Here is a 25539-nt window from a genome sequence, read left to right as displayed (position 1 = left end):
ATCATTTCCCATACGTCCAAATCAGAGGCGCGTCTCGCTATACATGATGCGTCATGCGTTAACATAACCTTTTGCACATTCCTTCACTTTCAAACTGGATGTCGTCGCCTTCAATGCCGCCGCTTGAACGCCAAGTATCAAGGAAGAGACCTGTATTATGGTACAGAGAAGAAGATAGATCGGTATAATTACTGCAAAACAAGAACGCGATAGAAGCAAAGGGGTATTCTGGGGGGTATCTGTGGTGCGACGGTGGGTAGTGATCGCACGTAAGGATGTTGGTAGGTTATTGGGTGTTTGGTGGATGGTATGAGGCGCGATGGAGTTACTGTTTAGTATCTGTTCACCTGGATGCATTAGTAAATCTACGTCTTCAGAGGAGATCATTTCAAGCACTCACCGGTATCCCGGGCCTCTCCGGGCGCCTCTCCTCTCGCGGTACTCATCATGTTCCTCGATGACTTCGACGACATCATCGCCCGGAACGCGTTGCCGTCCCTCCACAATGATGCTCCTCGCTCTCGGTGGCGCACCCCTCCTCTCCTCAACGATGATCTGCGAGCGTCCACTGTTCCGCCTCGGGCTCCTGCTAATCTCGCGGACTTCAGACCGGCGTCGCGACGAGCGTCCGCCATGTGAATTGCGTCGTGGTCTGCGCACTACAATCTCTTCCTCTCCGGCCATGGCTGTGGTTGTACCGGTCTTGTTGTTGGTGTTCATGAGAGACTGTATAAGCCAGCAGATCAGGAGAAAGCCGGCGACGCTGCCGAGAACGATGCCGACGACGGTACCGGGCTCGGGACCGTCGGTGTTGTAGTAGGTGGGTATTATACCCTGCTGGGCATATATAACGTTCTGTCGCTTGGCCATGGGGGCTGTCTTGGGCGCATCGAAGACAATCGCTGGCACGTCGAAGGCTGGCTGTCGGGAGCTCAGGCTGGAGTCGCGGGGCGCCATGTTAGCGAGGAAGCTGAGGGGATCGCGTACGGCCGGCATGGTGAAGTCGAGCAGTATGCGACACTGGCCGCGAGAATGCGCGCTGGCAGCAAAGTGGTGGTGTTGGTATTTGGCGTGTTTGGGGGGCCGTCGTCTGGGGGAACAGCAGTTCCTGGCCTGGAACCGACGATGCCGGCGCTAGTTGTGGGGGAGGTAGATCAATTTGGTGTGCAGCAACACGCAACACAATGCTCGAGAAGGAACAAGACAGTCAAGCAATTGAAGGTTGCCGAGAATCCGTCCCAGGTAAAGAGAAGTGGGAAAAGCAGGGCGCGCTTGGGGATTTGACACAGTAGTGCGCTGGTTGACTACGACGCCATGATGCAATTATTCATCTTGTTATGGGGGCTGGGGCCCAATAATAGGAGGCTGAACCTCAACACCACCGCCCGCACCGCGCGACATCACGACACTCAATATTCGGCCGATCTCTCCGCATGGCTCTTTAACTGACCAATGTTGTCGCAATGCATCGCCTTTCCTGTTCAGCATCGCGATGCCGCCAAAAGCCATCCGCAACGCTCCGCGGGAGGCGCAACGCCTGAATGCCCAATTTGACCTCATCTCAACCTCGTACCTGGAACCTTGCTCCTCCCAGTTGACCAACTCTGCCCGCCCATACTTGTTTCTTCCTCGCATCTTTCCCTTATTCGATTGGATTACCCTGCGTCAGATCCTGCTTTGCGCAGATGATTCCCGGCCAATTGCGACGGCTTTGCGCGCCGAAGCCACAAATCGCTTGTCGCGCCGTCACGTGAGACTTCCGCGGACCTTCCTGCCCGGGTTCTGGTGTGATCGCGACTACCACAACACTCTGTGCTTCACCCAACACCATACATCAACCTAGCGCGAGATGGGTCGACACCGCAGGAATCATTGTGTTACCTTCATTGACTATAGGAGTTGACGACATCTCATGGGATTTGGTGTTTGCTGCCCACCTGCACACGCCATTGTCAGGAACGCGTGCGCATGGCAAAGCGCAACTGCTATACGAGATGACTCGCACCCAAACAGTAAGATGTAGCGTATATGTATTCGTCTGCCCTTACTCTTGGGGGCCGATAGTTAGTGAGAAACTACCTTGTGATCGCTATGCCACCACAAGATGTGCCGTCAGTACGCGTGGACTCAGAGGTCGCTGTCGAGGAGCCGGATTTCATACCCAAGGACTGCTTACGTCTCAACAGTCCCTACATGCTTCAGCCCAAGCCGATTTCAATAGAGATGACCGCAAACATACTCAAACCTTTCGACTCATCTCGCTACTTGGATCGTTCCAAAGCCGCTCTGGGGCACGACTTCAACTACGAATGGATGAAAGAAGACCCAAACTTCACCCAGTGGCTTTCACCTAATCAGAGTCAGCTAAGACTCCAGATCTTCGAAGCTGAAGGGCCCAAAGCCAACAGGACGTCGGCAGCTTTGTTCGTTGTCGGTCAACTTCTCGATCACCAGTCATCAAGAGGTCACGTCAAGCCGCAGGTTCTCTACTTCTTCTGCCATCGTTCTGACCCCAAACGCAGCACTGCCTGTGCAGTGTTGAAGGGCTGGATGTATCAGCTTCTCCAACAGCGACCTGACATGATGAATGATTTCCACAAGTATCTTTTCGAGGATAGCTTTTGCATGCCTGCTAATCTCAGTCAGGCAAGACTTATGTGGGCCTACCTACGACGCGCTGCGAAGCAAGATGATGCAGGCTTGACATACTGTGTACTAGATGGCTTAGACGAATGCGACAAAGAGAGCAGAACTCTCCTTCTTGAGCTGCTAAATCGCCCACTTCCATACGAAGGCTGTCCGCAGACGAAACCCAGTTTCAAGGTCCTTGTCACCGCTCGCGCTTCCCTTGGTGACGAAAAATATGCTACCATCGACCTGAACCGTACCAAAGCCGCTTCAGCAGTGCCTATAAACCATTCGGATCCGCTACCAGACCAACTTCGTAATCTCAGTGTCAAAGATGAAGATAAGTTTGACGAACTAAAGCAAATTCTTGCTGCGCATGTCTATCCGCCAACTGTCGAACAGTTTGTCGCCATTTTTCCCGAGGGTGAACAATCTCACATCCTGGCACTTCTCAAGTCCTTTCCGATCCCGGAACCAGTTGACACTGACTGCCTCGAATTTATACATTCAGAACTATGGCTAGCAAACTCCCTGTCCAACGATAACGCGACCGTCCACGGAAAGCTTGCTCGGCATTATCTAAACATGATCAGCGCTGATCTGCCTGGCATCAGCATGGAAAACCTAGAAGGCGATGACCAGTCTGTCTGGACGTCGCAGATCTCCGCGGGGCTAAAATATGCTGTGAGCCACTGGGCTGACCATGTCAAGCTCTCTTTGGACACCTCGGCAGACCTCATGAATCTGATTTTGGGGACCTTCAATCCTGACTCCGACACCATAGAGAAGTGGTGGATCATGTTCATGACCTGGAGTTACGACATTTCACAGTATTTCGACCTTGAGAAACACAACACCACACCGCTCCATCTCTTCGCGATGTTCGGTCTCTCAGAGCTTTTGCGCGCAGCTGGCCCGCCATCTCTGATTGCGAACTACATTACGACTGAAGACGCCCAACAACTGGAGCCACTCGATGTTGCCATTCTGCACAATCACACCGACATAGCAAAGATACTTATTGCCAGCCGGAAGCCGACCACGGACTTCCATTGTACGTTTGCGACAACGTCCAATGCAGAGCTAGAAAAGTCAATCTTCGAAGTTCACGATGAACGGGTCAAGACACTAGAGAAGAGAGATGCTGAAATGATGTTACGGCACGCATCCTACACCGGAGACCAAGAGCTGCTCACGCAAACAATCAATTTCTTGAACCGAAAGTCACCGGCCGGCTTCTTCCCACGCGATGATACAACAGAGGTAGAATTCATCATTGACGCTGGTGATCACCGCTTGCTGAAACCAATGTTGACTATCATCAACATACAGGCAAAAGCACAACACATCATCGAATGCACAGTCTCCCAACAAGAGCCACGCATGCTCGAGGAAGTTCTGAATAATAGGATCATACAACACATGATCAAGAGCAGGCAAATCTGCCTTCGCCCGGCTTTGAACAGTGTGCTCATGAACAAGATCCCCTCGATGTCAGCATTGCTTCTGAATGAGCATACAATAGACGCACGGGATGACACCGGATACTTGCCGTTACAAGTCGCCGTCAAGTACCCGAGCATTCACACCCTAAAGCTTTTCGCCGCGCTCCAAAATTTCGATTTCAATCACGGCACGATCGAGGAAGGCGTTGCGCTCAATCTCATGCTGCACAAGGCCGGCAAGGAGGTTGAACTGACCTACCTGAACGATATGCTAGCACGAGGTGCGCGCATGCGCTACGAGCACTTCGGTATGACCGCTCTCCATGTCGCTGCCGAGCTCGGCGAAACAGCGACCATGGAGACCCTTCTGGACAACTTGAACGACGAAGAGATTAAGAACGATATCAACTGTACGGTTAGCGCATGCCACAAGAACAAAGGTCGGCAGGGCAAGACTGCGCTGGCTATCGCTGCTATGCTTGGTCATGACGAGATCGTCCGCTTGCTTCTGGACAAAGGAGCGAATATCGCCGTGGTAGATGCCGACGGGAAGACTGCTGAAGACCTGGCGAGAGAGGCCGGGAAAGAGGATGTTGTGGGGGTATTTGAGGAATTCGAGAAGGAGTTGATGGGTGGTGGTAGTCAAGGTAAGGGTGGCGCGAAGAGTGGTGCCAAGGGCGAGGGCAAGGGGAAGAAGAAGGGAAAGGGCGGGAACAAGAAGTGAAGTAGTGTATGATGCTAACGGTGGATGTCATTAATTTGATCGGGGGTTATTCGCTATTCTATTAAACATCGGCATCCAGTATCTTTGAACACACTCCATACTGGCTTATCATCTGTGCAACAACTACGAAACCCCCTATAGTAGGTGTACCTAACATTAAGATCGCCAGTGCGTGGACCCCATAAAATAATCTGCTTCCTTTTGAGGTCGGTCCAGGTACATCTCGTGTGGCATCGAAATCAGTCTTTCTCATCAAGTTAATTGTAAATCCATACCCTGCGCCAACACTGAGCCAAGCCATAGTCCAAGCTCGTTGTGCGTGCGTGCTTTGACCCTTGTTGAACTTTGTCATGAGGCCAATAATTGATATATGTATCCCAACTCCTAGGTAAAGGACGGCAAGTTTAAGCACATATAGACCCCATGGGCGCTCTAGAACTCGACGTCTACCTTCACCTGTCGCGACCTCATTGCTGGTTTCTCTCAGTCGTCCGATTGTGTCTATTGTCGAGGGATAAGTCTTTTGTAACTCGTCTGATACACTCGACCCAACGATGTACATAAATGTTCAATCTGGTCGTATCAGATTCCCTGCAAGATTGACAATGCTCATGAGGGCGTATTGTGTTACGGTGAATCCGTAAGCTGCATAACCAAATCGCTCAGTCTGGTTGCCTCTTGTTCTGTACATCGTGTAGACGCCGAAAACAATTTGGACGATTTCTACGATGGCTTTGGCCCAATTGTAACTATAGGTGACATCGTTTGCGGTTTTTTCCCTTTTGCTGAATCCGAAAAGGAAGTCGTACCATTTTGACGTTTCTTTGTTGGCTTTGCGCTTCGGTAAAATTTCCTCTTCGTCGATTTCAAATTTTGCGTCATATGGAACACATTCGAGCCCGAAGTTCTCAGGTAACCAAAAGCAGCCGTGAATTCTTGCAGTCATCCACGGACGGTATGAGTATGAGTGTTCCTGTGGAGTTGAAACTGTGTTTTGTTCAAGACCCGCACACCCCTCCTGTCCCTCATTCTGAGCAACTGCACTGTTCATTGGTAGGGTTCGTAAAGATTCCTGCGCATCTTTGTCGGGTGTGGTTTTCCGAACGACCATCAATAGCGCACCAGATCGTGCAGCTGTCTCCAATGGGGTTGGAGCAAATATCCCCCAACTTAAGATAGCTTCGATACCAAGGCCGAGACCAAAGAAAGGAAGTAACAGTGCACCCAGAAGATTGAGGGTTCGTTTGATAGTGTTGACGCCTGGCGGAGAAACCACCGTGGCAACATGCGCGAGATAGTTTCCCACGAAAAAGATGAAGATGTCGTACCACTTCGTCGGCCGACAGAGTAAAGAGCAGTCGCCGTTGTGCCAGAGTCCTGGGACATTTATTGAACACTCAGCATTGGTGTAATTCATGGCGAACTCTCGTGAGCTTCGGTAGTGATCTGGAAAGAATGGTGCACAAGGCTGAGAGGTGTTGCGATTCTGGAAGATTAGAGTCAGCGTGGCATACTGCAGCCTCTTATCCTCTTGTAAAAGTTCAGCTGCGGGCGTCCTTGGCGGGTAAGCCCACGCCGACAAGGCTGAGACTCACACTGATCTCTCGAATAGCGCGCAAGCACAACACCATAGTCCGCGATCCAGCATCGACGGCTCAAAAACTTTCTCCTCGAACAAAATAACATGTCTCTCGATGATGGCTCTCCAGACGATCTTTAATAGCGCTTGGGCGCATCCCCCTGCGTATCCGAGTGGCAAGGCTGAAGATTCCGCGCACATCAACATGCTTAAGAAAGTGGTAGCACTTCCAGCTGAGGACTTTACCCCGCTTTGAGCCCCGAAATGGCATGCAGGCTACGTCCATGGCGACAATCATCCTGCTGGCAAAAACGCCTCCTTGTCGGTGAGTATACAAGTAGGGGCTGAGCTATGGTACTGACATTAGTGGAGCGCTTGATGCAGGGTACATCAATGGTCAGATGTCCGCCCCTGGCTATCTTTTCGGAAACGCGTGCGCGGATCGCACGATCTTGGGAACTGTTAACATAGCATTCCGTTTGTGCATACACAAGAAGAGCAACGCGATGAATAAGGATCTTTCGCTGAAAACATCACACTATACAAGAGAAAGACTAGACATCTACCCTGAGAAAATGATCGAAGCCAACAAGCTAGACGCCTACCTTGCGTTAAGGTTTTGCTAACTTTGATTCTGATAGTGATGTAGTCTATAGAGCACCGGCAGACTCCTAACTACTGTCCTATGTCCTTTCTGAACGGTATCACCTCATCGACCGTACCAAAACCAGCTCTTCGCACCACAGAAACGCTGTCCTCGTACTGGCGGATATCATTTAGCCTCTTTTTGCCCTCACTACGGCAGTGACGCCGAGGAGACGAGCGCTAATTATACCTACACGACGAACCCCTCTCAAACAAGCTATGGTACCGCGACGACCCCTAGACGACGAGCCACTCGCGACTCGCTCGGTACAAACGATATGCGCGATGTCTGAACCCCGCATCACGTTGTGGCGAATTATTCACAACCGTGATGGTCTCTCGCATGAAATCATGGCCGGCGACACGATGTTCGGAGCCTGGACCGTGTGTAAACCTCACCCACTTACGGTTCCTATGTCTCCAGCCATACGCATACATAAGCTGCGCAGCCTCATTCTTTCTTCCGACATTCCATGGCGCGTACAGCAACCTCTCTCCGTCTTTTTCATATTCCGCATCCGCACCTACCCACAATAGCCTCTCAACCGAATCCAGCCGCCCATTCGCCACGATCAGGAACAATGAGTTTGACGATTTGATGTGCCTGTTGTCTATAGAAAAGCGGTCGACGGCATCATCGGAACAACCGGGGTATGCATAAACTATTCCTCCACTTTTGCGTGGTGGGGTAGGGTGAGATGAACTCCTCCAAAGGCGATGATCACAAATCTCCGTGAACTTACTTCGGAGACGCTGTTAGTATGATGCACCAAAGTGGTGCGTGGGGCTCATGGCCAAGAGTCCTGGTATCTTCTCATTCCTTGTTGCCAGGGTTACAAGCATGGGGAGCAACGCGCATAGAGTCTGATCGGGAAGAGCTCGGGCGAAGATCGCTTTGAACATTTCGAGTTTGCCGTGAAAGTTTGGAACGCTGTCCATCCATTTGCATATGGCCTCGACTACTAACAGATCCCATCTTGCCAAGGCTGCGAGGAGGAGATTTTGGGTGAGCAGGCGCCTTGCTACGTCTATGCTTGTGAAGGCGTTGCCCTTTGCATCTTTGAAGTGCTGGGCAAGGTGGTTGAGGAAGACGTCGATGATAGCATGCGGGTTTCTGGCCTCTGTGATGGCGATATACAAGTACTTGTACAACTGTTTGTAAGTCAAGCGTCTGACTGAACGGAGCAGCAGTGTAAGCATCTCATGGCTTCCATGTTTGGCTGCAAAAGCGAGGATCGTGGTACCGAAGCAGTAATTCAAATCGTCCACTCCGCTGTGGAAGCCGGCGAATGCTTCGAGCACCGCACCTCTGTCGTCCGCGTCGATAGCGCAAAGTATTTCCAGAAACTTGCGATCATTCTCGATGCGCTTCTCGGGGCGGTCGTTGATGTTGTAGTTATCGTAGTATGGCAATACCTTGGCTGGCGCTGTAGAGGACCAGTACGCGACTAACCAGGTCTCCTCCCAGTACTCGTGCATGCAATAGCTGGTCCACCGGTTCAACTTCTCATGTCTAGCCGCGCGGTCTCTTTCCGATATCTCCAGCTTGTTGAGCTGAGACTCATACACAGGGATGAAAAGGTGTGCGAACAAACTGCGCTTGGCACCTTGCTTCAAAACGCGATGTTGGAGGTATGCATAGCGAAGACCAGCTGGGACGGCACCCCAGAGACGTTTCCGATGGACATCGATGAGATAATTTTGTAGTGACTTGAAAACGTCGTCTGTGATGAATCGTGAACGCACTTCCTCGTTGAATAGATCTATTGGATGTTAGTTACAGGAGAAGATTGACTGGGGTTGAGCAGCGTACAGCTAGTCAGTCTCAACTGCCAAAATTCGGCGCGGGTGTAGGAAGCGCAAGCTAGCTCCAAGATACATTGGAGTATTTCGAGTGGTACCTTCATTCTCGCAGTCAACCGGTTGAGATGAAGTTGAGATGAAGAGTTGATATCGAATGCGAATGTCGGTGGTTTTGACGGACGAATATCTTTGTGTGGGGGTCTAGGTAATGTTCCGTGAGTCAAGGTGAACCGTACCTTGGTTGACCTCTTAAATTCAATGCGCACATGCTCTGGAAGCACAACGAGACCAAGGCCCGTGCCGTTGGAGTGGCGCTCAAAGTTCTGGATGGGCTACATGCAATACTGGTCTGTTCCGGTCGGGTGAAGAGACACATCTCGCGTCACGGATGGCTATGAGCTTCCGTCTTGCATCTGATGTGCTGAATTAGTCGTGCTAGCTGTTGCTCGCCTATCGCAATCGCGATCACGTTAATACAAGCATGCGCTCCAGAAGTACCATGGCGTCGAGAGTGTTTGCAGGGTCGTAGTTGATTGCGCGGTCCATCGTCGTTAGAATTTGAGTCTGTGATTTATATGCGATGATTTTGTTAATGCGCGAGGTGGCTGGTCTGAGGGCGCTGGTATGACGCAATCGTGACTCGCGCTATCATGCTGACTATGCAGGGGCATCACAACATTCGCGATCACTGGAAGGTCGTTCTTACATTCTCATTGCTTTCCGGATTAACTGACTTCTTGTTGATACATGTACAAAGAATTCTGAATCGGCAATAGCCAGCCATAACCTCTGGCACTTCCCAGAATCACCACTGCCTACACACAAGCGCCTCCCGAGGTCGCTCCCAGCATCGCGTTCTACACCAACACCGCACTTGTCGAAACCCGCGTCTTCTGATTCAGAAACCAGCCTACCAGTGCACCTGGAAGGTTGCGATCTTCCAGTTGATGTCAGGTCCTTCCTCTAGCTATTTGTGAATACGATGCCGCCGACGCGACTGTTGAATTCTCTCTTCCACAGTGGCATCATGGACCTTGGGAGTAGGTTGTCACCATCGGCGCCGAATACTTCCAAAATGACATCATGGCTCTCGGCAATCTTGCCCGCACTGGATGACCCGTACTGTCGTATGATCGCCGTATGTAAGTTGATGAGCTTGTCTTTACGTCGCACCACGATGTTCTTGAACAGAGCCCTGAGCGCCTCTTCAGATGGCTCTGGGAAGTTTGTGTTGACGTGCAACTCTCTCATACTCTCCGGAAGCATGTCACCCATGCAAGGGATGTCGATGTGCCTCCATGCCCTCGCTCCAGCTGGGACATGCGGATCACGGCCCTGTCGCTGTCCGCTCTCCAGAGGCGGTCCACAGAAGCATTCGACATCAACCTCCAGCTTCTGCAATTTTGTAAATCGCAAATACGAGGAAAGGCCATTCACGACCTCGCCATGCAGCTCGTCAATGGTGATGGCGAGTTCAACAATAGTATCGCTATTGTAATTTGCTAGAGTCTCGAGCATTTCGCCCGCATTCCAGTCGTGTTCGAGACCATCCCATTTCGTTTGGTGTGAGTACTTAAAGACCTCAAGAGCTGGGGTATTTGCAAGAAAAGCCGAAAGACCGGTAGCGTCCATGCAACAATAGGCAAATTCGACGCGAGTCAATGGAGATTTGACATTTGGGCTAAGCCAATTGAAAGGAACGCCGCCCCAGTCCTCGTCGACCGCCACGCAGCTGACAGCGTAGATGTTCCGGATACTGTTAAGTGTCATAAAGGGCGCAAGACACTGCAGGCCAACTCTGACGTCATAGCCTTCCTCCACGAACGGCAACAAAGTCTCGAGCCGGGCCAGGGGCTTTTGTCGGTGCCCATTTGCATTAGACATGGCGACGAGCGACTGCACATGAGAAACGAGAGCTTCGGCGCTCTCACCCTCTCTGACCTCATGCCACCTATCAGGTAATTGCAGCGTCTTAAGGTTGGGTAGAAGACTCAACAAAGCGACGGTCGCATACAACTTGTCCATGTTCCACTGGTCACCTGCTCGGTCTTCTTCCAGAATGCGACCCCACCACTCTTCCTCGTCAGCATCGGCGTAATATTCGGCGCGCCGCAGCAAAGCTTTTATATGTTCCATCTCCTGCTCATCTTCGCGGAAACTGTGCGGGGTGGCCTCATACGGCATCGCATTGTCTTGCCGTCGGTCCCAGAGGGAAAGAGTTTCGATATACTCAGCAATAATCGGGTCGCGCGAGATGTCGTGCAGGATAGCCAGCGTGTCACCGCGACGGCTCCGGCTCATGTTAGTCGTATGGCTCCAGGTCTTCCGTAAGTCATTGTGCTGTCGGATCTGGGACGCAGCGCGTCCGTACACAGTCTTACATGAGAGCACGAAGCTTTCAAGACCATCAGGTGCGGTACGGTCAATGATCAGGTCAAGAATCTCTGGTGGAAGATCGAGCAGTCCCATTGTAGCTTTTGGATGGCGCTGCCGGCGTCAATGCCGCCAAAAAGTAAAGGGCAGGCGAAAGTGCCGGTAAGCAGATGAGTGGCGAAGTTGTGGCTTTAAGTGTCAAACGTGTAGTAAAGGTATGATTCCACGGTTCTGATGCGAGCTAGGTGAAGCTACTGGTGGCGGCTCTCATCTGTGCATGAACGGATTCTAGAATCGCGACAGCGCAGGGTCCAGAGATGTTGGGCAGCGGACGAGAAGGTCCGAAACTGGCAAGTAAGCGAAAAGATGAGAGTCGTTCATTGGTTTCGGTGTAAATCTCCTTGCTTCTCTCGTCTGAATCCTGTGGTGGGGTGAGCTAGCGACGCTTTGGGCTTAGCCTGTGCAGAAAAAGAAGGCTCTCCCAGCTTCGATCTCCGACCATATGGGCCTCGCTTAATCACCAACCTCACCTTACGTTTGACATCTCGCTACGGTAACACGAGATAACTACGACATTGGTAGTGTTTGCAACTCTCCCGATACGCGCAGTCTTATCTACCTTAAAGGGCCTTGCATTCCTGACCTGGTCGTCGGCAGCGTCTTACAACAGTCAAGGAGGACTGCAGCAAAGACAAAGCTCATGCCATTGTTGATGTATATCTCTTGGTCTGTGGGGGTTGCGTTCATGATCCGCGGATGAGATGCCCGTCTCGCAGTGCTGCAGGGTTGCGATACACAATCCGCCCACATCCCTTGCGCAAGATAGCCATCTACAGTCAAAAGGTTTGCCTAGATGTCGGAATCGTCCTCCAAAGGGATTATGCTGCATACGCTCCGTTGATCAGCTTGTGTTATGTCAGTCCAGTCAAATCGTGGCCCACACTGGCAGTTGCGCAAATAACACGAACCACCTCGGCAAGAAACCTGCTTATAGACTGACTGGGGTAGCTTTACTGCTCACCAAACCTAGTACTAAGAGCCTCGACTGGAGAACTGCATTAGAATCGAAGAAAGCGAGCCGCTCGGGCCTTGGACATTTGATCAGTCAGGAAACATCCTTCCATGAAGTGGATACGCCAATTATCATGTCGTGATCTCAGATCAACGGAAGTTGTTCTCTTCTGCGTACCAAAGATGTTTAAGCTTGGTATAGCTCCGGGGGTTCTTCAAACGAGTGGATATCCGCTTTCGATACGAACCCCACCCTTAAAGACAACGACTTTGACTACTTGACGAGAATCTACCCGAGATTCAAAACCCGACAGCTCCTAGTCTACCCAGTCCATGCGGTCGAGCCCGGGTGAGTCTCACTGCTGAAACAGTGAAGCCAGCCCTCGAACCGGAGAATGGGTTAGCTCATTTCTTATTGACCTAGTCAAGAGCCCGGCAGCTCTCGACTGTGACTTTCAGCATCCCACGAACAAGAATGAATACAGTCTTTACCCTCACCGCCAAGCCGCTGCTACTCACCTTCGGGACATGTCGTTGTCCGTTGCTATCTGCCGCTACTATGGATGATGTCATGAAAAAGATCGAAGAAGAGTGATGGTTCAAGATTGATGCATTGTCGCGCGGGATGATCCTGGAGGAAGTGACTCGCATGAGCTTGTCTTTGCCGGATGTCCTGTACCAAATAGTGCTGGCGCAGGAGTAGTGCTGTTGATACGGGTCATCCCTCCGGTCCAATCATGGCGTTTCCGAACGCGATATCACGTGGCCCAAGGAAATACATTGGATAGCATACTTGCCTATCTAACCACGATCTCAACAACTATCGCGGCCATGTTATCAATTTGCGCTCGAAGCACTTCACGTAGGCTATTGAGAAGCATTCTCAGAATGTTGCAGTCGTCTTGTCAAGCGACAAGGGGTTGCGCGGCCCAAAACGTCGAATATTTCCGGTCACCGTTCCTGCCCAACTGTTGACAAGTGGCCCCCAAGGCCGGTACATCTCTGCACATCATAACGGGTACTATCGTTGCCGTCGCTTCGATGCAGGATATTCATCACGGTCTAGCCGTCGGGGCATCGGGCTGCAAAGTAAGAGTGCCGTGCATCAACGGTTGGGTGGAGTTGGTGCGGCGCAATACGAGAACTCTCTTCGCCAACGACCAAGACTATCCCACAAAGCGAACAAACACTGTGGAGCCCAGCACGATCGGCGTGATGTGATTTCATCTTATCAGCAGATCGTGTTATCCATCGAAGCAAGTGCCGCTTCGCTTGAGGATTCTCCCTTGACAAGGCCAGTTCGCTCCAATCCACGTTCGCGCATGCCGCAACTCCTCGAGAGGTACGTATAGCCTTATGTTGCTACTCTCAGTTTGCTTCTTCACTTCTTCGTGCAATGAAAACTTGCGCACTTCAGTCATAAAATTTAGTATTGGGTAATAACACCGAGCCTTCTAACCCTACATGTACATGCCGACGTGGCCTTGCCCCGCTGCTTGCAACTCCACAACATTTGGGCTCCAATGCGCAGCATTGTGATCTCAGTTCCTCAGTTCCAGCGCTGCTCGAGATCCTCCAGCGGCTGCGGGTCTAAATTACGAAGTGAAACGGTATTAGGCGCCGGTGACACTTCATCCTCCCAGGCATTACCTTCGGCTACTCCCGTTAGGAGCCCGTGATGCGGGTAGGCATTACGACGACCATCTACATCTGAATGACTGGGCCGGCGGTGATGCTGAAAAATCTTCTCAATCTGTTCGCCAACCGATAGAGGCGTGTAGTACACAGATGAGTCTCTTAAGTCGATCGGAGATGGCGATGCCGCTGGAGGTTCGTCAAGCGACATTGCATCAAGGTTGGATTGAGTGAGTGGTGACGGCGCGGTCACGCGTGGGTCAAGATTGGGCATATTCATCTCTTCAATCCGGTTTGCACGCAGCCTGTGTACGTGCGACGGATGCCGTGATTCAGTAAAAAAGCCCTTGAGCTCCTGGCACGCATGGGCAACACTGTCGGCTAGACGGTCCTCCCAAACTTGTTGACCTCGTCTCGGATGATAGTCGCCGTATGCCAAAGCGTCGTCTTCATACCTGTGACTACTATGAGTTATGTGCAGCTGCTCTATCACGTACTTCCTTCGCCGTGCTGCAGAGGGCGACTTTGTTGCTGATGCATGGGACGATCCAGGGTTCAGTTGTTTGACGTCTTCGGCAGACTCATCAGTACTGCTGGGAGTGTCCTGACCCTCACCGCTGGAGTCGTCGTCACGTACATCTTCCTTCTTCTGAAACGTGGGTTGCGGGGCACGCCGGTGGATGTCGTACTGGAAGTTCGTCTTTCCTGTCCGCTTTTCGTCGATGAACTGGGGAAATTCATTGAGTGCCTTTTGTGGCTGACCACGTCTGTTCATGCAAAATTTCTGTATCTCAGCGGGAGTGAAGAAGTCGGATGGTACCATACGCCCAAAGCGGCGGCCCATGCGATTGAGCTCTTTCCGTGGCACAGTTACCAGCTTGTCGCTGCCAAATATGCGTGTGAATGTGATGCCAGCAGTGATGTCATCAGCGAAACCGAGGTACACTTGGGTGTCTACACGTCCTGGGCGATACAAAGCTTCGTCTAATGAATCGGGAGCGTTTGTTGTCAAGATGACGATGTGGCCTTCTCGCGATCCAGGTCCATCTAGAGTGTTCAGCAAACCACTTAGAGTGACTTTTGTCCTCGACGGGGGAGGCGGCGGAGGCGGTAACTTTTTCTTTCTAGAATCCACATTCCTACGCTTCTTCTTCTTTGGCCTTGCATTCCATGAGCTGATGGACTCTGAACTACTCTCCTCCTCCTCCTCCTCCCCCTCATCTTCGTCACTATCTTCTTGTTCTTCCAAAGGCGGCAGCGCCATGGTGCGTTCACGGACAATGCCCGCAGCGTCAATGTCTTCGAAGAGGATGACGCAGCGAGCGGGCAGATTCTTCACATCGTTCTGCAAAATGGTGTCGTCCATGCCTGCAAGGTCGATGACGCAAAGCGGCAAATTGTAATGACTCGCAATTGCGGTAGACAAGCTGGTCTTGCCTGTGCCAGCCGGACCATAGAATAAGTAACCTCTCCGGTATGGCGTTCCATTCTGGTAGTAATAGTCCTCCGTCCCATCGGCAAAGAACACCTGGAGATCAGTCAGAAGCTCTTGTTTCTTGAGTGGGTTCATGTCAATGGTCTCAAGACTACGTTTCCTCGAAGTATGGTTTACATTGCGATGGGCAGAGACGTAAAGGACATTCAGGGACGTCATCTGGCCGCTGACAGTCTTATGAACGGCTTTCAGCAAGGCTTCGATGGGCTTTTTACTGCCCCACATGCAGCGTAACGTGAGTTTGTTGTTGTAGTTTCGGCCATCCGGTTTGTACAGCAGGAATGGTACGCCTTCGTGGAAGAAAGGAGTGTAGCCAGCAGAAGCTATGAGATGGTGAGAGTTGCTCTCATCATTGTTGGCGGTTTTTTGTTCATGCGACAAATCTTTCCACTCCAGATGCTCGAAAGTCGGAAGCCAGGCGAACAGCTGGTTGGACGGTTGCTTGCTGATCCACATCAAGAGGTCGGTGACCAGCGCATCGCTACTGTCAAGCTCAAGTGAGTTTGTGAGGTTCGAACTGAGCCAGTCGTATGTTGCCTTGCCGTATGTGCGAGCGGGAATGCATAAAGCAATAGCCCAAACCAGGTAGGTGAGATCTATACCTATGTTGCAATCGATCCAGACCTTGATAGCTTGGAACAGTGGCTTGTTCATGCTGTTCTCGATTGATGAGTCCATCAACGTCTCGAGGAAGTTCTTTTCATTCTTCACTCTTCGATCTTTCGTCTTCCGGCGAGAGTCATGGCGGCGGTCATCGTCGTCCCAGCTATCATCGCTCATTATTGAAAATGTTTTGACTGAGCTATTTGTGAGGCCGATAGCTCAATATTAGAAAGATAGGAAAGCGTACTGCGCTTGACGTATGAAAGTGTTGAAGGTTGAACGGCCGTTGAGAGTTGCAGAATGGCTGTAGTTGATATAAGACCAAGAGAGCGGTACATTATATAGACAGAGAAGTTCCCAGCAGGAACAGTTGTGAAGGCTCGATTGGTTCGTGCTCTGCTTCGGCGCCTGTCGAGTGTCGAGTGAAAACACGTCCGGTTGAAAACCATGGTCGGTATAGAGCCACTTTCACTCGCTCTATAAAGTGAAGGATACTTATTACCGGATCTGTTTCCATTGTCGCATTGTTAGCAGAGTTCCGAATCAGAGAGAAGAATGCATTTATTCTTGTGTCAGCCTTCTCTCAAATATGCGCAGTCAGCTCCGCAGATCAGTATACCAACTCCGATCATGTATAGGAAGATTACTAGGTAGTGACTTTGGAGATGTAGCCGATGCCGAACGCGTCGAAGCGGAACGCGCGTGTGGCGACGTTGGAAGCGTGGACGCGATCATGGCTACAGTCTGGCGGTATTCGTATGGATAACAAGTTGTTTCGTGATACGCTTGCTGGGTGTTTGTTATTTGCGATGAAAGTGTTGGGAAGGTGAAAGAAGGAAGTACTGTGAAGACGCGTGGCAGGGCCTGAGCGAAAAGCGCGCTAGCGCGCTCGCCCAACCATCCCGTGATTTGTGAGATCCCACCAGGAACAATCCACAGCAGCCTGACTGAGCCGCGACCGCCGCGCAACCTGCGATGAAGCTGCTCTTCCGAGTCGCGCATATTCTACTCGTACTCTTTCTCTCTTCTCTACTTGTTTACAGTGTTTATTACGCGTTCGCGATTCTAGCGGAAGACCAACAGCACAGCTCGCTGCAGTCAGTGCAAGACGATTCCGAAATCGACACCAACGACGTCTCTCGCAAGCCGTCACCACAAGAGATAGTATGTACCTGCTAATGGCCGCATCGAGATGACCGTGTACTGACGTTACACAGGCTGCATCGATGAACACATTGTGGGACTACCTGGACGACTGGGATGAAGAGCATTGCAAGAATGTCTGCGAGGCTTCCTGGGTTGCCTGCCGGTTGAGGAATTGCTATCATCTACCAGATGTCAGGAAGCAGGAGCTTTGAAGGTGGAAGCACCATAACTCAGCTTGTCGACCTGTAGGCAAGCTCGCCGCAACGCCATTTGGAAGTTTCTAGAGCATGTTTTGGCGCATCGCATCCAAATCCACCACATCCTATCAGCAGTTGTGTGGGGTTGCGCGGTACTGAAAGATGAATGTCCAATGCCGGAGTGCCCCACACTCTTCATCAATATCCGAGACCGAGACTCTGTAACCCCAAAGTACTAGGAGCACATGCATCGCTACCATTCGCTCATGCAATCCAGGAACGTGGGCATCTATTTCGCGAGAACTCCTGCACCTGCGACGATACTGGTCTCCAGGTGGTTTAAAGAGCTAAAGGACTCTCGCTGTGGCCAAAACTCAACCATTACAACCATATGGCTCTTCTCATCTTTGCCCTAGCCACAACGGCCACCTCGGTGGTGGCTTTCGACTGCACCCGCGAATATCTCCAAAACACAGCAGACTCCTACGTGGACCTAATGGCAACCGGCCAACACGACCGTTTCGAAAACATCGCTTACACCATGAAATACTTCGAAAACAACCAAACCGCCTCACTCCTCAACGGCGTGCCAGCCTTCGGTCTAATCATTGACGCCCACCGTTCCATCCTCGATACCACACAATGCAAGACAATGACCGAGCTCATCGTAACCGACCCCAAACACCCATACGTCATACACACGCAAATGACCCTAGACACCTCAGGCAACGTAAACCTCATCGACAGCATCGTGACCGACGCAGGCGACTGGGCGTTCAACGCGACCGGCACCTCCTACTGGAACAACCAAGAGACCTGGAGCCCCATCCCAGAATCCACCCGCGACACCCGCGAGACCATCAAAGCAGCCGGCGAAGCCTACGCCGACCGCTGCAACGACGTCTCCGTCCACGTCCCGTTCGGTACGCCCTACGCGCGTCTCGAAGGTGGCGCGTATACCGGTCGTGGTAATCTCTCGGCGAATACGTGTGATATTGGCGGGTTACCGGAACATGTCCCCATGACGAATCGCAAGTACGTTATTGATGAGGTGATGGGTGTTGTGGATATCTTTATGGGGTTTACGGGGCTGGATCGTACGAGGAATACCGAGGGGGCGCCGGATAGTCATATGTTTCGGGTTGAACGGGGGAAGATTAGATATATCCATACGGCGAGTGCGTGTTTTGTTGATGGGTGTGGGATGAATGGTACTGGTAAGTTGGTGGGTTAGAAGTGTTGCTGCTACGTGCGCTGACGTGTTGATAGGTATCCCACTTAGTCTTGAACGTCGGACGTAACGCTACGTCAGCGGGGTATCGGGCTTCATGAGTAGCTTACATTTGGTGTAGCCTATCGTTGCAGGCTCGTTATTGGAGGTCAATTCGACCGATTCTAAAGATGGTGCCGGCATAAGTTCTTCGGGACTACCAAGCAATGCCACTCTACTAGACACTGCTGCACACTCACTAGCAGTCCGTTCCTTCTCTTGCCTCAACACCCGCGCGATCTAGTAACCTCAGTCGGGCATCACGACCCTCTCTTCAGTCCCAGTTAACCCTCGCTTTAACCTCAGGATGATCCTCCAACCACTCCTCCACATCCCCCTCATCAACCACCAGTCCTGGATGCATCTTCATCGCATCAACAAGCACATCCCTAATCCCCTTGTCATCATCCAGCGTAGACGTGAACGCCTCCTCCAGCGCATCGGCCAAGTCAAGACCCTCATACTGCCAGTACACATGCAGAACATCCATGACGCCCTGGCGTGCGAAGGCTTTGAGGTCGTGCATGTCGAAGTAGTCGGCAACCGTATAAATGCGTACGTGCAGAAGGAGGTGGGAAGCCGATAGCGTCTTGCCGGCACATGGGCATTTGCGCTTGAAGATCTGGGGGGCGGTCGGGGGACCGTGCAGGAGGGCGTAGGTGCTGCGGTTGCAGTAAGCTGTGGGGTGGACGGTCTCGCCGCTGGGGAACTGGTAGGTTGATGTGTACATGTAGTCTAGGATGTGTTTCATGGTAACCGTGTCGACGTCGGGGATTTCTACTTCTTTGTCGTTGTTCTCCTGCAGTGGTTTAGCATGGAATGGATGTCAATGTAGTCGATGATACTCACGCTACCGTTGAAGCGGAACATGCGCGCAAAGTACGGTGATGAGGCTTCCAGGATGCTCTTATGGGTGATGAAATGCTGGCCTTCGCAGATGATGGTGAAGTCTGAGGTTTCGTCATTGAGTGCAAGCTTGGTTTCTTTGGTCTTGGGCTTGGATGGTGTTGGAGGAGCTCGATTTTCCTTATCGAAGACCTGAGATGCTTTGACCTGCGGCGTCTTGGGGACGATCTTGCGGATGGTGGTTGGTCCAGTTGGGAGATCCATGGCTTTGATGTGGTCTAGGGTCGGAATGGTTGTAGATCAACACGGGTATTGACAGAGGGCGATGTGTGACCATGGGCGTCACGAGAGCTACGAGCTCACATGGAAAGGTATTGTTGATCGCAGATTGTTTGATACGGCTGGTTACTGTCGCCTAGAGCGGGTGGGGAGTGGCTCGCGCAGCCGGTCTCATCCCAGCTTCACGCCTTGAACCGATGTCGTTACCACGGCGATAATCAGAACGCCTGCGGAGAGCAGGCAGCGATCACTTTCGACGCATTGATCTGCGATGGTAGTGGTGAGCGTGAAGATAACATGTCTCAGGCAAACATGTGGCGCTGAAGAGATCAGCCCGCCTCTAGTAAGCTTTGCAGGGATGGAGAGCGCGGCGATGTGCGCACCCGCGTCGATGACGCGCATGCACGTGTTGTGAGTTCAGGCTATTGTAGTTTCCACAGACCTATTAAAGTAAAGACCGGCCGTCAATTGGGGCAAAGTAGTGGTCTTAAGACAGCCACTCGCTTGAAGGCTGAAGGGCTTTTAGGGCTGAGAATGAAGTCACACAATTTGAGTACAAAGATATGTGTTATATCTTCTCGCTGATACAACTTCAGTAGTTCCAGCGGGACCGTGAGTGTCAGAAGGTCAGTCTTGACAGCGAAAGACATCGCCGCGTTTAGATACCATTGCGACGTCATCGCGACTACCTCAACTACGCCTGCGGAAATTCGCCGATGGAAATCGTCAGTCTGCCGATGGAAATCATGCGAAGCCCATTCGTCAAATAGAAAATCACCGCCGCCAGCAACAACCCCCAGGCACACCTGAACATCTTCCCTCCTCGCCTCAACCCATACGAAACAAGCATCATGACGACACCAGTCATTACGACAAACTCCAACGTCTTCGTCAGGAGCAAGCCTCTGCCAATAACGAGACAAGCGTCCCAATCGAAGATTACCATAGCCTCCCTAAGCCACGCGGCCGCCCTCATGAGCACGAGCTTTTCCAGATGCTCAGGGTGTCGTCTCATAGCGACCTGCCCACTCATGTCGATCGCGATGCATAGAGCCTGGACGACCATACGCATTGCGGTCTTGGACAGATGAGCCCTGCAATCCGTACCTATCAGAGCGGAGAGGAATGCCATCTCAATGGGAGCGCCATAGAAGTCATCCAGCCCGATGAGAAGCCCTATCGAGAAGAAAAGCAAGGTCAACCCCAACAAAGACACGAACACCAGCTTCATGTAGTACAGCCAGAAAGAGAATCCGTCTGTCCATGTCAGTTCTCGTGCGAAGAAGGCATACGAAAGTATAGCCATCTTCTCTTCGTCATTTGCTGTGTGTAACCGTCCTAGCAGGGGTATGTTGGCGACTTGCGGGCTTGCTAGTACAGATCCAACGAGCAGTGCGTGGTCGAGCAGTGCTTGGGTGTAGCAATTCGACAAGAGATGGCACATGATGTAGTTCATCGGGCTTCCGTATGTTACAGCGAGAGGGGCCGAGCAGAGAGAGCAGGTCGTCATGTTGAGCTTCAGAGTCGTGATCTTTAGACACTCGCTGCCGATGAGGTGGCCGCAGGGTAGGAGTTTTACGGCCTTGCATGGGAACTCGTTTGGGTCGTCTTTGTTGTCGACGGCGTTGAAGGGACGCATGCATACGTAGCATTCGTCTTCTGGGTCGGGCGAGTCGACGTCTTCTGTTTTGTAAGTTTTTAGTGCGGCTGTGATGCCGTAGATTGGCTGAGTTGATGCCATTGCAACTGAAGTGATGCTGAAGAATGGCGGGTTTTGAAGTGGTTTGATAGGTTGTAGACTGATGCTAGTAGCTACATCGAAAGCTTCGTGTTATAGTGGTATTCACGTTCAGTGTATTGATAAACAGGAAGGAGTGAAACGAGCGAAACTGGCAACCAATAGTCACAATGTTTTGAATCCACCGTCTGCACCCTTTTCATGTTAAGCAGTAAGATACTTGCGACTAGCATGATTCAAATCATTATGTTTGCTGCTTTGCAGGACGCAGCATAAGCTACCACAACGTTAGTCACATTTCGCAACAATCCCAAGCACATCCATAAACTCACGATGAAATCCATCTTGTCCTCTCCACTCCACCTCCTCAAATCCAATTCCACCGTCTTCACAGGCTGGAACCCATGTCTCGCATACATGGGCGCACCCATGGGACTCGCTTCAATGAACGCCTCAACACCAGCCTCATCCGCCTTCTCGCAACCCCATCGCACTAGCATACTCCCCGCTCCCCTCCTTCCATGTTGCGGCAGTGTAACCAGTGTGTCTAACACATAGTATGGTCTCCTCCCCAGAATCTCCCGCTTGTTCGAGTTGAACAATTTGAAGAGTTCCGCGAACATATCCGGGTCACTCTCTTCGTATGGTGGTGGGACGGTGAGACCGGCGTCGACTTCTTCCCAGGTACGCTCTTTTGCGCCTTCTTCTTTGGGCTTCACGTAGCGCCAGCGTGCGCCTGCGATCATCTCGCCGGTCGAGGTGTCGACGCACTTGACGTAGAGTATGCCCTTGTTGGTTATGCCATCGCGGATGTCTTCTGTCACTTTGTCGAGGGTTTCCTGGGATGGCTCGCCGCGGGCGTAGAGGATCTTGTTGACGGTTGGGCGGAAGACTTCGTGACGTATGCGCATGTATTGCTCTGCTTCTTCGGGCTTGAGAAGCGAGACTGTGAGGTTCGGGTCTGGCATGTTGATGGTTGGAAGACTCTGTAGGAGACGAAAGACACTACTCGACCGTGAGACGTGAGGATGGTGATGAGAGTCACTTCAGAACACGACGTGGACTTATGTACCTACATATCTGCCTAGGGCAGAGTCATACCTTCCGCGTTTGGCGTGCCCGGCATGCCTGTCGGAATCGGAGTAGTCGACCAATAGAAGTCCGAAGCGAAAGGAGTTGGAGATGGGATATGATTCTTCTTACCCAGAAAAATGATGTACCTGTCATTCTACATCCTGCACGCAAAAGAGCTGACGCGGTGGCCTTGTCACGTGGCCATCAATGGATGCCCAGGTGATGCAGCGGAGGTTGTTTCCTGCGGGGGAACAGGGCATCATTCAGGGCTTAATTACCCGTTTGCGGCGGAACGTCTTTTTAGTGTACCATTTTCCAAGATGTATGATTCTTCACTATTCACTCACGCTGTCTTATGTTGAGTTTAGACATATTGCTATGGTGTTGTTGTGTCACATGCTGAGTACTGCGAGTGGTGGGTTGCGAGATGCTGACTGCGGAGGCTCGCCTAACTCTACCGCGTACCAGGGTCATCCCTGCAACAATTTCTCCCTCAGTTTTGCGATCGCGCGTCGGCAGCTCTCATTGCACATTCACGAAAACCACAATGGCGCCCGCGAAGACGATCCCACACAAGTCCGGTGGTCACCAGCGCTACGCACTCGAGAAGGCGAAAGATCCTGCGCGATTCCAGTCCGAACTTGCGGGCTCAGACGACGATGCAAATGCAGGCGCACTGCAGCCGGTGAAGGAACCACAAGACGATGATTTTGAAGGGTTCGGCTCCGAGGAGGAAGTTGGAGACAATGAAGCCCGGGACGAAGAAAGCGATGAAGAGAGAATAGACATCCAGACGGAGAAGAAGCAGGAAAAGCCTGTCTTGCCGAAGGATGCTGAGGAAGAAGAGCTGGAGCGCATGATCTTTGGCGACTCTGAGGGCTTCCGTCAGGGTCTGGAGAACTTCTCGCTCGACCCGACCGCAAACGCATACGGCGACTCATCGGACGAATCGGGAGCAGAAGAGGCCGACCTCGACGCTGTGGCAGACCAGGACCTCTTCTTCTTCGATGCTGGCCCAGTCGCTGCGCCTGCGGGATCCGTTGCTGCAAAGGCAGAAGAATCAGACGAGGACGATGGCAAGCCCGCCTGGGAAGACAGCGACGACGAGAGGCTCGTAGTCAGTTTGGCCTCGGTGCCGCAACTGAGGAAGCTGCGAGAGACGGCAGATGACGACATGGTCAACGGCAAGGAATATGCGCGGCGATTACGGAAGCAGTACCAGAGGCTATACCCTACGCCAAAGTGGGCGATACATGCGACAGGCAAGGCCAACAAGAAGCGCCGACGGGACATGGATGACGACGAGAGTGGCGATGAGTCTGCGAGCGACATGGACGTGGACGAAGAGGGCCTGTCCACGCAGCCACTGGCTAGGCTACTCAAGGATGCGGATATCCTGTCACAAACCTCACGAAGCGTGGCCAAGCGGAGGAAGGTGCAAGCAGGCACCATCGACATCCAGCGACTGAAAGACGTCGCTAAGGCTGGCCCGGTGAGTACCGCGATGCTATCGGGAATGACCCTCTTACTGACTGATGCTCTAGTCTGCCATCACCTCCCTCTCCTTCCATCCCGCGTACCCGCTGCTCCTCTCCTCCGGTCCTAGCTCAACACTATACCTTCACCACGTCAATCCTAACCCGCCGAACCCGAACCCTCTCCTCACATCTCTGCACATCAAAAAGACTCCTCTCGTCACAACCGCGTTCCATCCTTCACCTTCGGACTCGCGCATCTTCCTCAGCGCGCGACGACGCTACTTCCACGTCTGGAACATTGCGACTGGCCGAGTGGAGAAGGTGTCGCGTGTATACGGTCACCAGCACGAACAACGGACAATGGAGAATTTCTCCCTCTCACCGAACGGCAAACACATGGCTCTTCGGGGTTCCTCGAGAAAGGGTGGCGGTGTGATCAACATTCTGGATGCAAGGACACTGCAGTGGGCGACACAGGTGCGCGTCGAGTCAAGAGGTGGTGTTGCTGACTTCGCATGGTGGGGTGACGGCACTGGTATGAGTATTGCGGGCAAGAATGGAGAGATAACGGAGTGGAGCGTTGAAGGAGGCGTCATAGGACGGTGGAACGACGAGGGTGCTGTTGGTACTACAGTCATTGCCCTTGGTGGTAAAAGCGGACGTGAAAGCTGGATAGGTGGCGATCGATGGGTGGCCATTGGCAGCTCAAGTGGCGTTGTCAACGTCTACGACCGGCGAGCATGGAGCGAGAACGACCCTTCAGTCAAGGGCGCTAAAGACGATTCGAACGGCGGCATCCCTAAGGCACCGAAGCCGGTACGCGACCTGCAGAACCTGACGACGCCGATTTCGCATCTCACATTCACCGCGGACGGTCAAGTACTTGCCATGGCGAGTCAGTGGAAAAATAACGCGATGAGGCTGGTGCACCTTCCATCGGCTACAGTGTTCAAGAATTGGCCTACCGAGAAGACACCGCTTGGCAGAATCACAGCAGTCGCATGGGGAAGGCCGAGCGAAGAGGAGGAGAGAGAAGGTAGCCTCGCACAGCTGGCAGTCGCCAACGAAGCTGGACATATCAGAATGTGGGAGATAAGAGCTTAATTTTGGAAGCGTCGATGTTCGAGGACGCCAATCACTAGAGTTTTCAGACCTTAGTGACTGAGAGGATTGGCCGAAAGTACTGCACATATCGCACCCGATCACCTTAACATGTGTTCGACAAAGCAGCGCAAATGATTGCTTCACCCCTTCATCACAGTGATGAGTAAGCCGCGTCAACTACGAGGGATCAGTCAAGCGCAGGTTCTTACATGCTGGATCGCAACTGCTGCAAACTCCCAAGCCGAGGCTGGTCAACAAATATTCATCTCGCTTTCCAACCTTTCTGCAAACATGTCGCGTCGCCCTCACTCTATTCATCGATCCATCGTCTATGCTTACTCTGTGTTCACCACAATCATGGCAGGTACACTCCCCACGCACCCGGTCTTATACACCCACCTCGTACGACTATCCTCCATCACCACAACAGCACTTTTGGATACCTCTTGCACCACAATCATTGCAC

At 52.0% G+C, this 25539-nt stretch overlaps 10 protein-coding genes across 10 annotated transcripts; 3 read left to right on the top strand and 7 right to left on the bottom strand.

Annotated features, from left to right (window-relative positions):
• Positions 1–396: 396 nt before the first annotated feature.
• On the bottom strand, positions 397–957 carry J4E93_006444 (uncharacterized protein; the record flags this gene model as incomplete). The annotated part of the gene is made up of 1 exon (XM_049344357.1): positions 397–957. The coding sequence occupies one exon, from the start codon at positions 955–957 to the stop codon at positions 397–399; it is 561 nt and encodes a 186-aa protein (XP_049198792.1).
• Positions 958–2091: 1134 nt separating this feature from the next.
• On the top strand, positions 2092–4797 carry J4E93_006443 (uncharacterized protein; the record flags this gene model as incomplete). The annotated part of the gene is made up of 1 exon (XM_049344356.1): positions 2092–4797. The coding sequence occupies one exon, from the start codon at positions 2092–2094 to the stop codon at positions 4795–4797; it is 2706 nt and encodes a 901-aa protein (XP_049198791.1).
• Positions 4798–7777: 2980 nt separating this feature from the next.
• On the bottom strand, positions 7778–8928 carry J4E93_006442 (uncharacterized protein; the record flags this gene model as incomplete). Its single annotated transcript, XM_049344355.1, has 2 exons — positions 7778–8731; positions 8923–8928. 2 exons carry the CDS (start codon positions 8926–8928, stop codon positions 7778–7780), a joined length of 960 nt encoding a protein of 319 aa, XP_049198790.1.
• An 859-nt stretch (positions 8929–9787) lies between these two features.
• On the bottom strand, positions 9788–11008 carry J4E93_006441 (uncharacterized protein; the record flags this gene model as incomplete). Its single annotated transcript, XM_049344354.1, has 2 exons — positions 9788–10982; positions 11004–11008. 2 exons carry the CDS (start codon positions 11006–11008, stop codon positions 9788–9790), a joined length of 1200 nt encoding a protein of 399 aa, XP_049198789.1.
• Positions 11009–13757: 2749 nt separating this feature from the next.
• Positions 13758–16118, bottom strand: J4E93_006440 (uncharacterized protein; the record flags this gene model as incomplete). Its single annotated transcript, XM_049344353.1, has 1 exon — positions 13758–16118. One exon carries the CDS (start codon positions 16116–16118, stop codon positions 13758–13760), a length of 2361 nt encoding a protein of 786 aa, XP_049198788.1.
• A 1557-nt stretch (positions 16119–17675) lies between these two features.
• On the top strand, positions 17676–18616 carry J4E93_006439 (uncharacterized protein; the record flags this gene model as incomplete). Its single annotated transcript, XM_049344352.1, has 2 exons — positions 17676–18335; positions 18554–18616. 2 exons carry the CDS (start codon positions 17676–17678, stop codon positions 18614–18616), a joined length of 723 nt encoding a protein of 240 aa, XP_049198787.1.
• A 212-nt stretch (positions 18617–18828) lies between these two features.
• On the bottom strand, positions 18829–19664 carry J4E93_006438 (uncharacterized protein; the record flags this gene model as incomplete). Its single annotated transcript, XM_049344351.1, has 2 exons — positions 18829–19353; positions 19404–19664. The coding sequence occupies 2 exons, from the start codon at positions 19662–19664 to the stop codon at positions 18829–18831; spliced, it is 786 nt and encodes a 261-aa protein (XP_049198786.1).
• Positions 19665–20677: 1013 nt separating this feature from the next.
• On the bottom strand, positions 20678–21420 carry J4E93_006437 (uncharacterized protein; the record flags this gene model as incomplete). Its single annotated transcript, XM_049344350.1, has 2 exons — positions 20678–20733; positions 20787–21420. The coding sequence occupies 2 exons, from the start codon at positions 21418–21420 to the stop codon at positions 20678–20680; spliced, it is 690 nt and encodes a 229-aa protein (XP_049198785.1).
• Positions 21421–21661: 241 nt separating this feature from the next.
• On the bottom strand, positions 21662–22385 carry J4E93_006436 (uncharacterized protein; the record flags this gene model as incomplete). The annotated part of the gene is made up of 2 exons (XM_049344349.1): positions 21662–21694; positions 21750–22385. 2 exons carry the CDS (start codon positions 22383–22385, stop codon positions 21662–21664), a joined length of 669 nt encoding a protein of 222 aa, XP_049198784.1.
• Positions 22386–23038: 653 nt separating this feature from the next.
• On the top strand, positions 23039–25073 carry J4E93_006435 (uncharacterized protein; the record flags this gene model as incomplete). The annotated part of the gene is made up of 2 exons (XM_049344348.1): positions 23039–23983; positions 24036–25073. 2 exons carry the CDS (start codon positions 23039–23041, stop codon positions 25071–25073), a joined length of 1983 nt encoding a protein of 660 aa, XP_049198783.1.
• Positions 25074–25539: the final 466 nt, after the last annotated feature.

Source organism: Alternaria ventricosa (genome assembly GCF_023758065.1).
Source record: "Alternaria ventricosa strain BMP 2768 chromosome Unknown scaffold_10, whole genome shotgun sequence".
Taxonomy (NCBI): domain Eukaryota; kingdom Fungi; phylum Ascomycota; class Dothideomycetes; order Pleosporales; family Pleosporaceae; genus Alternaria; species Alternaria ventricosa.
This window is presented reverse-complemented; position numbering and strand designations above follow the sequence as displayed.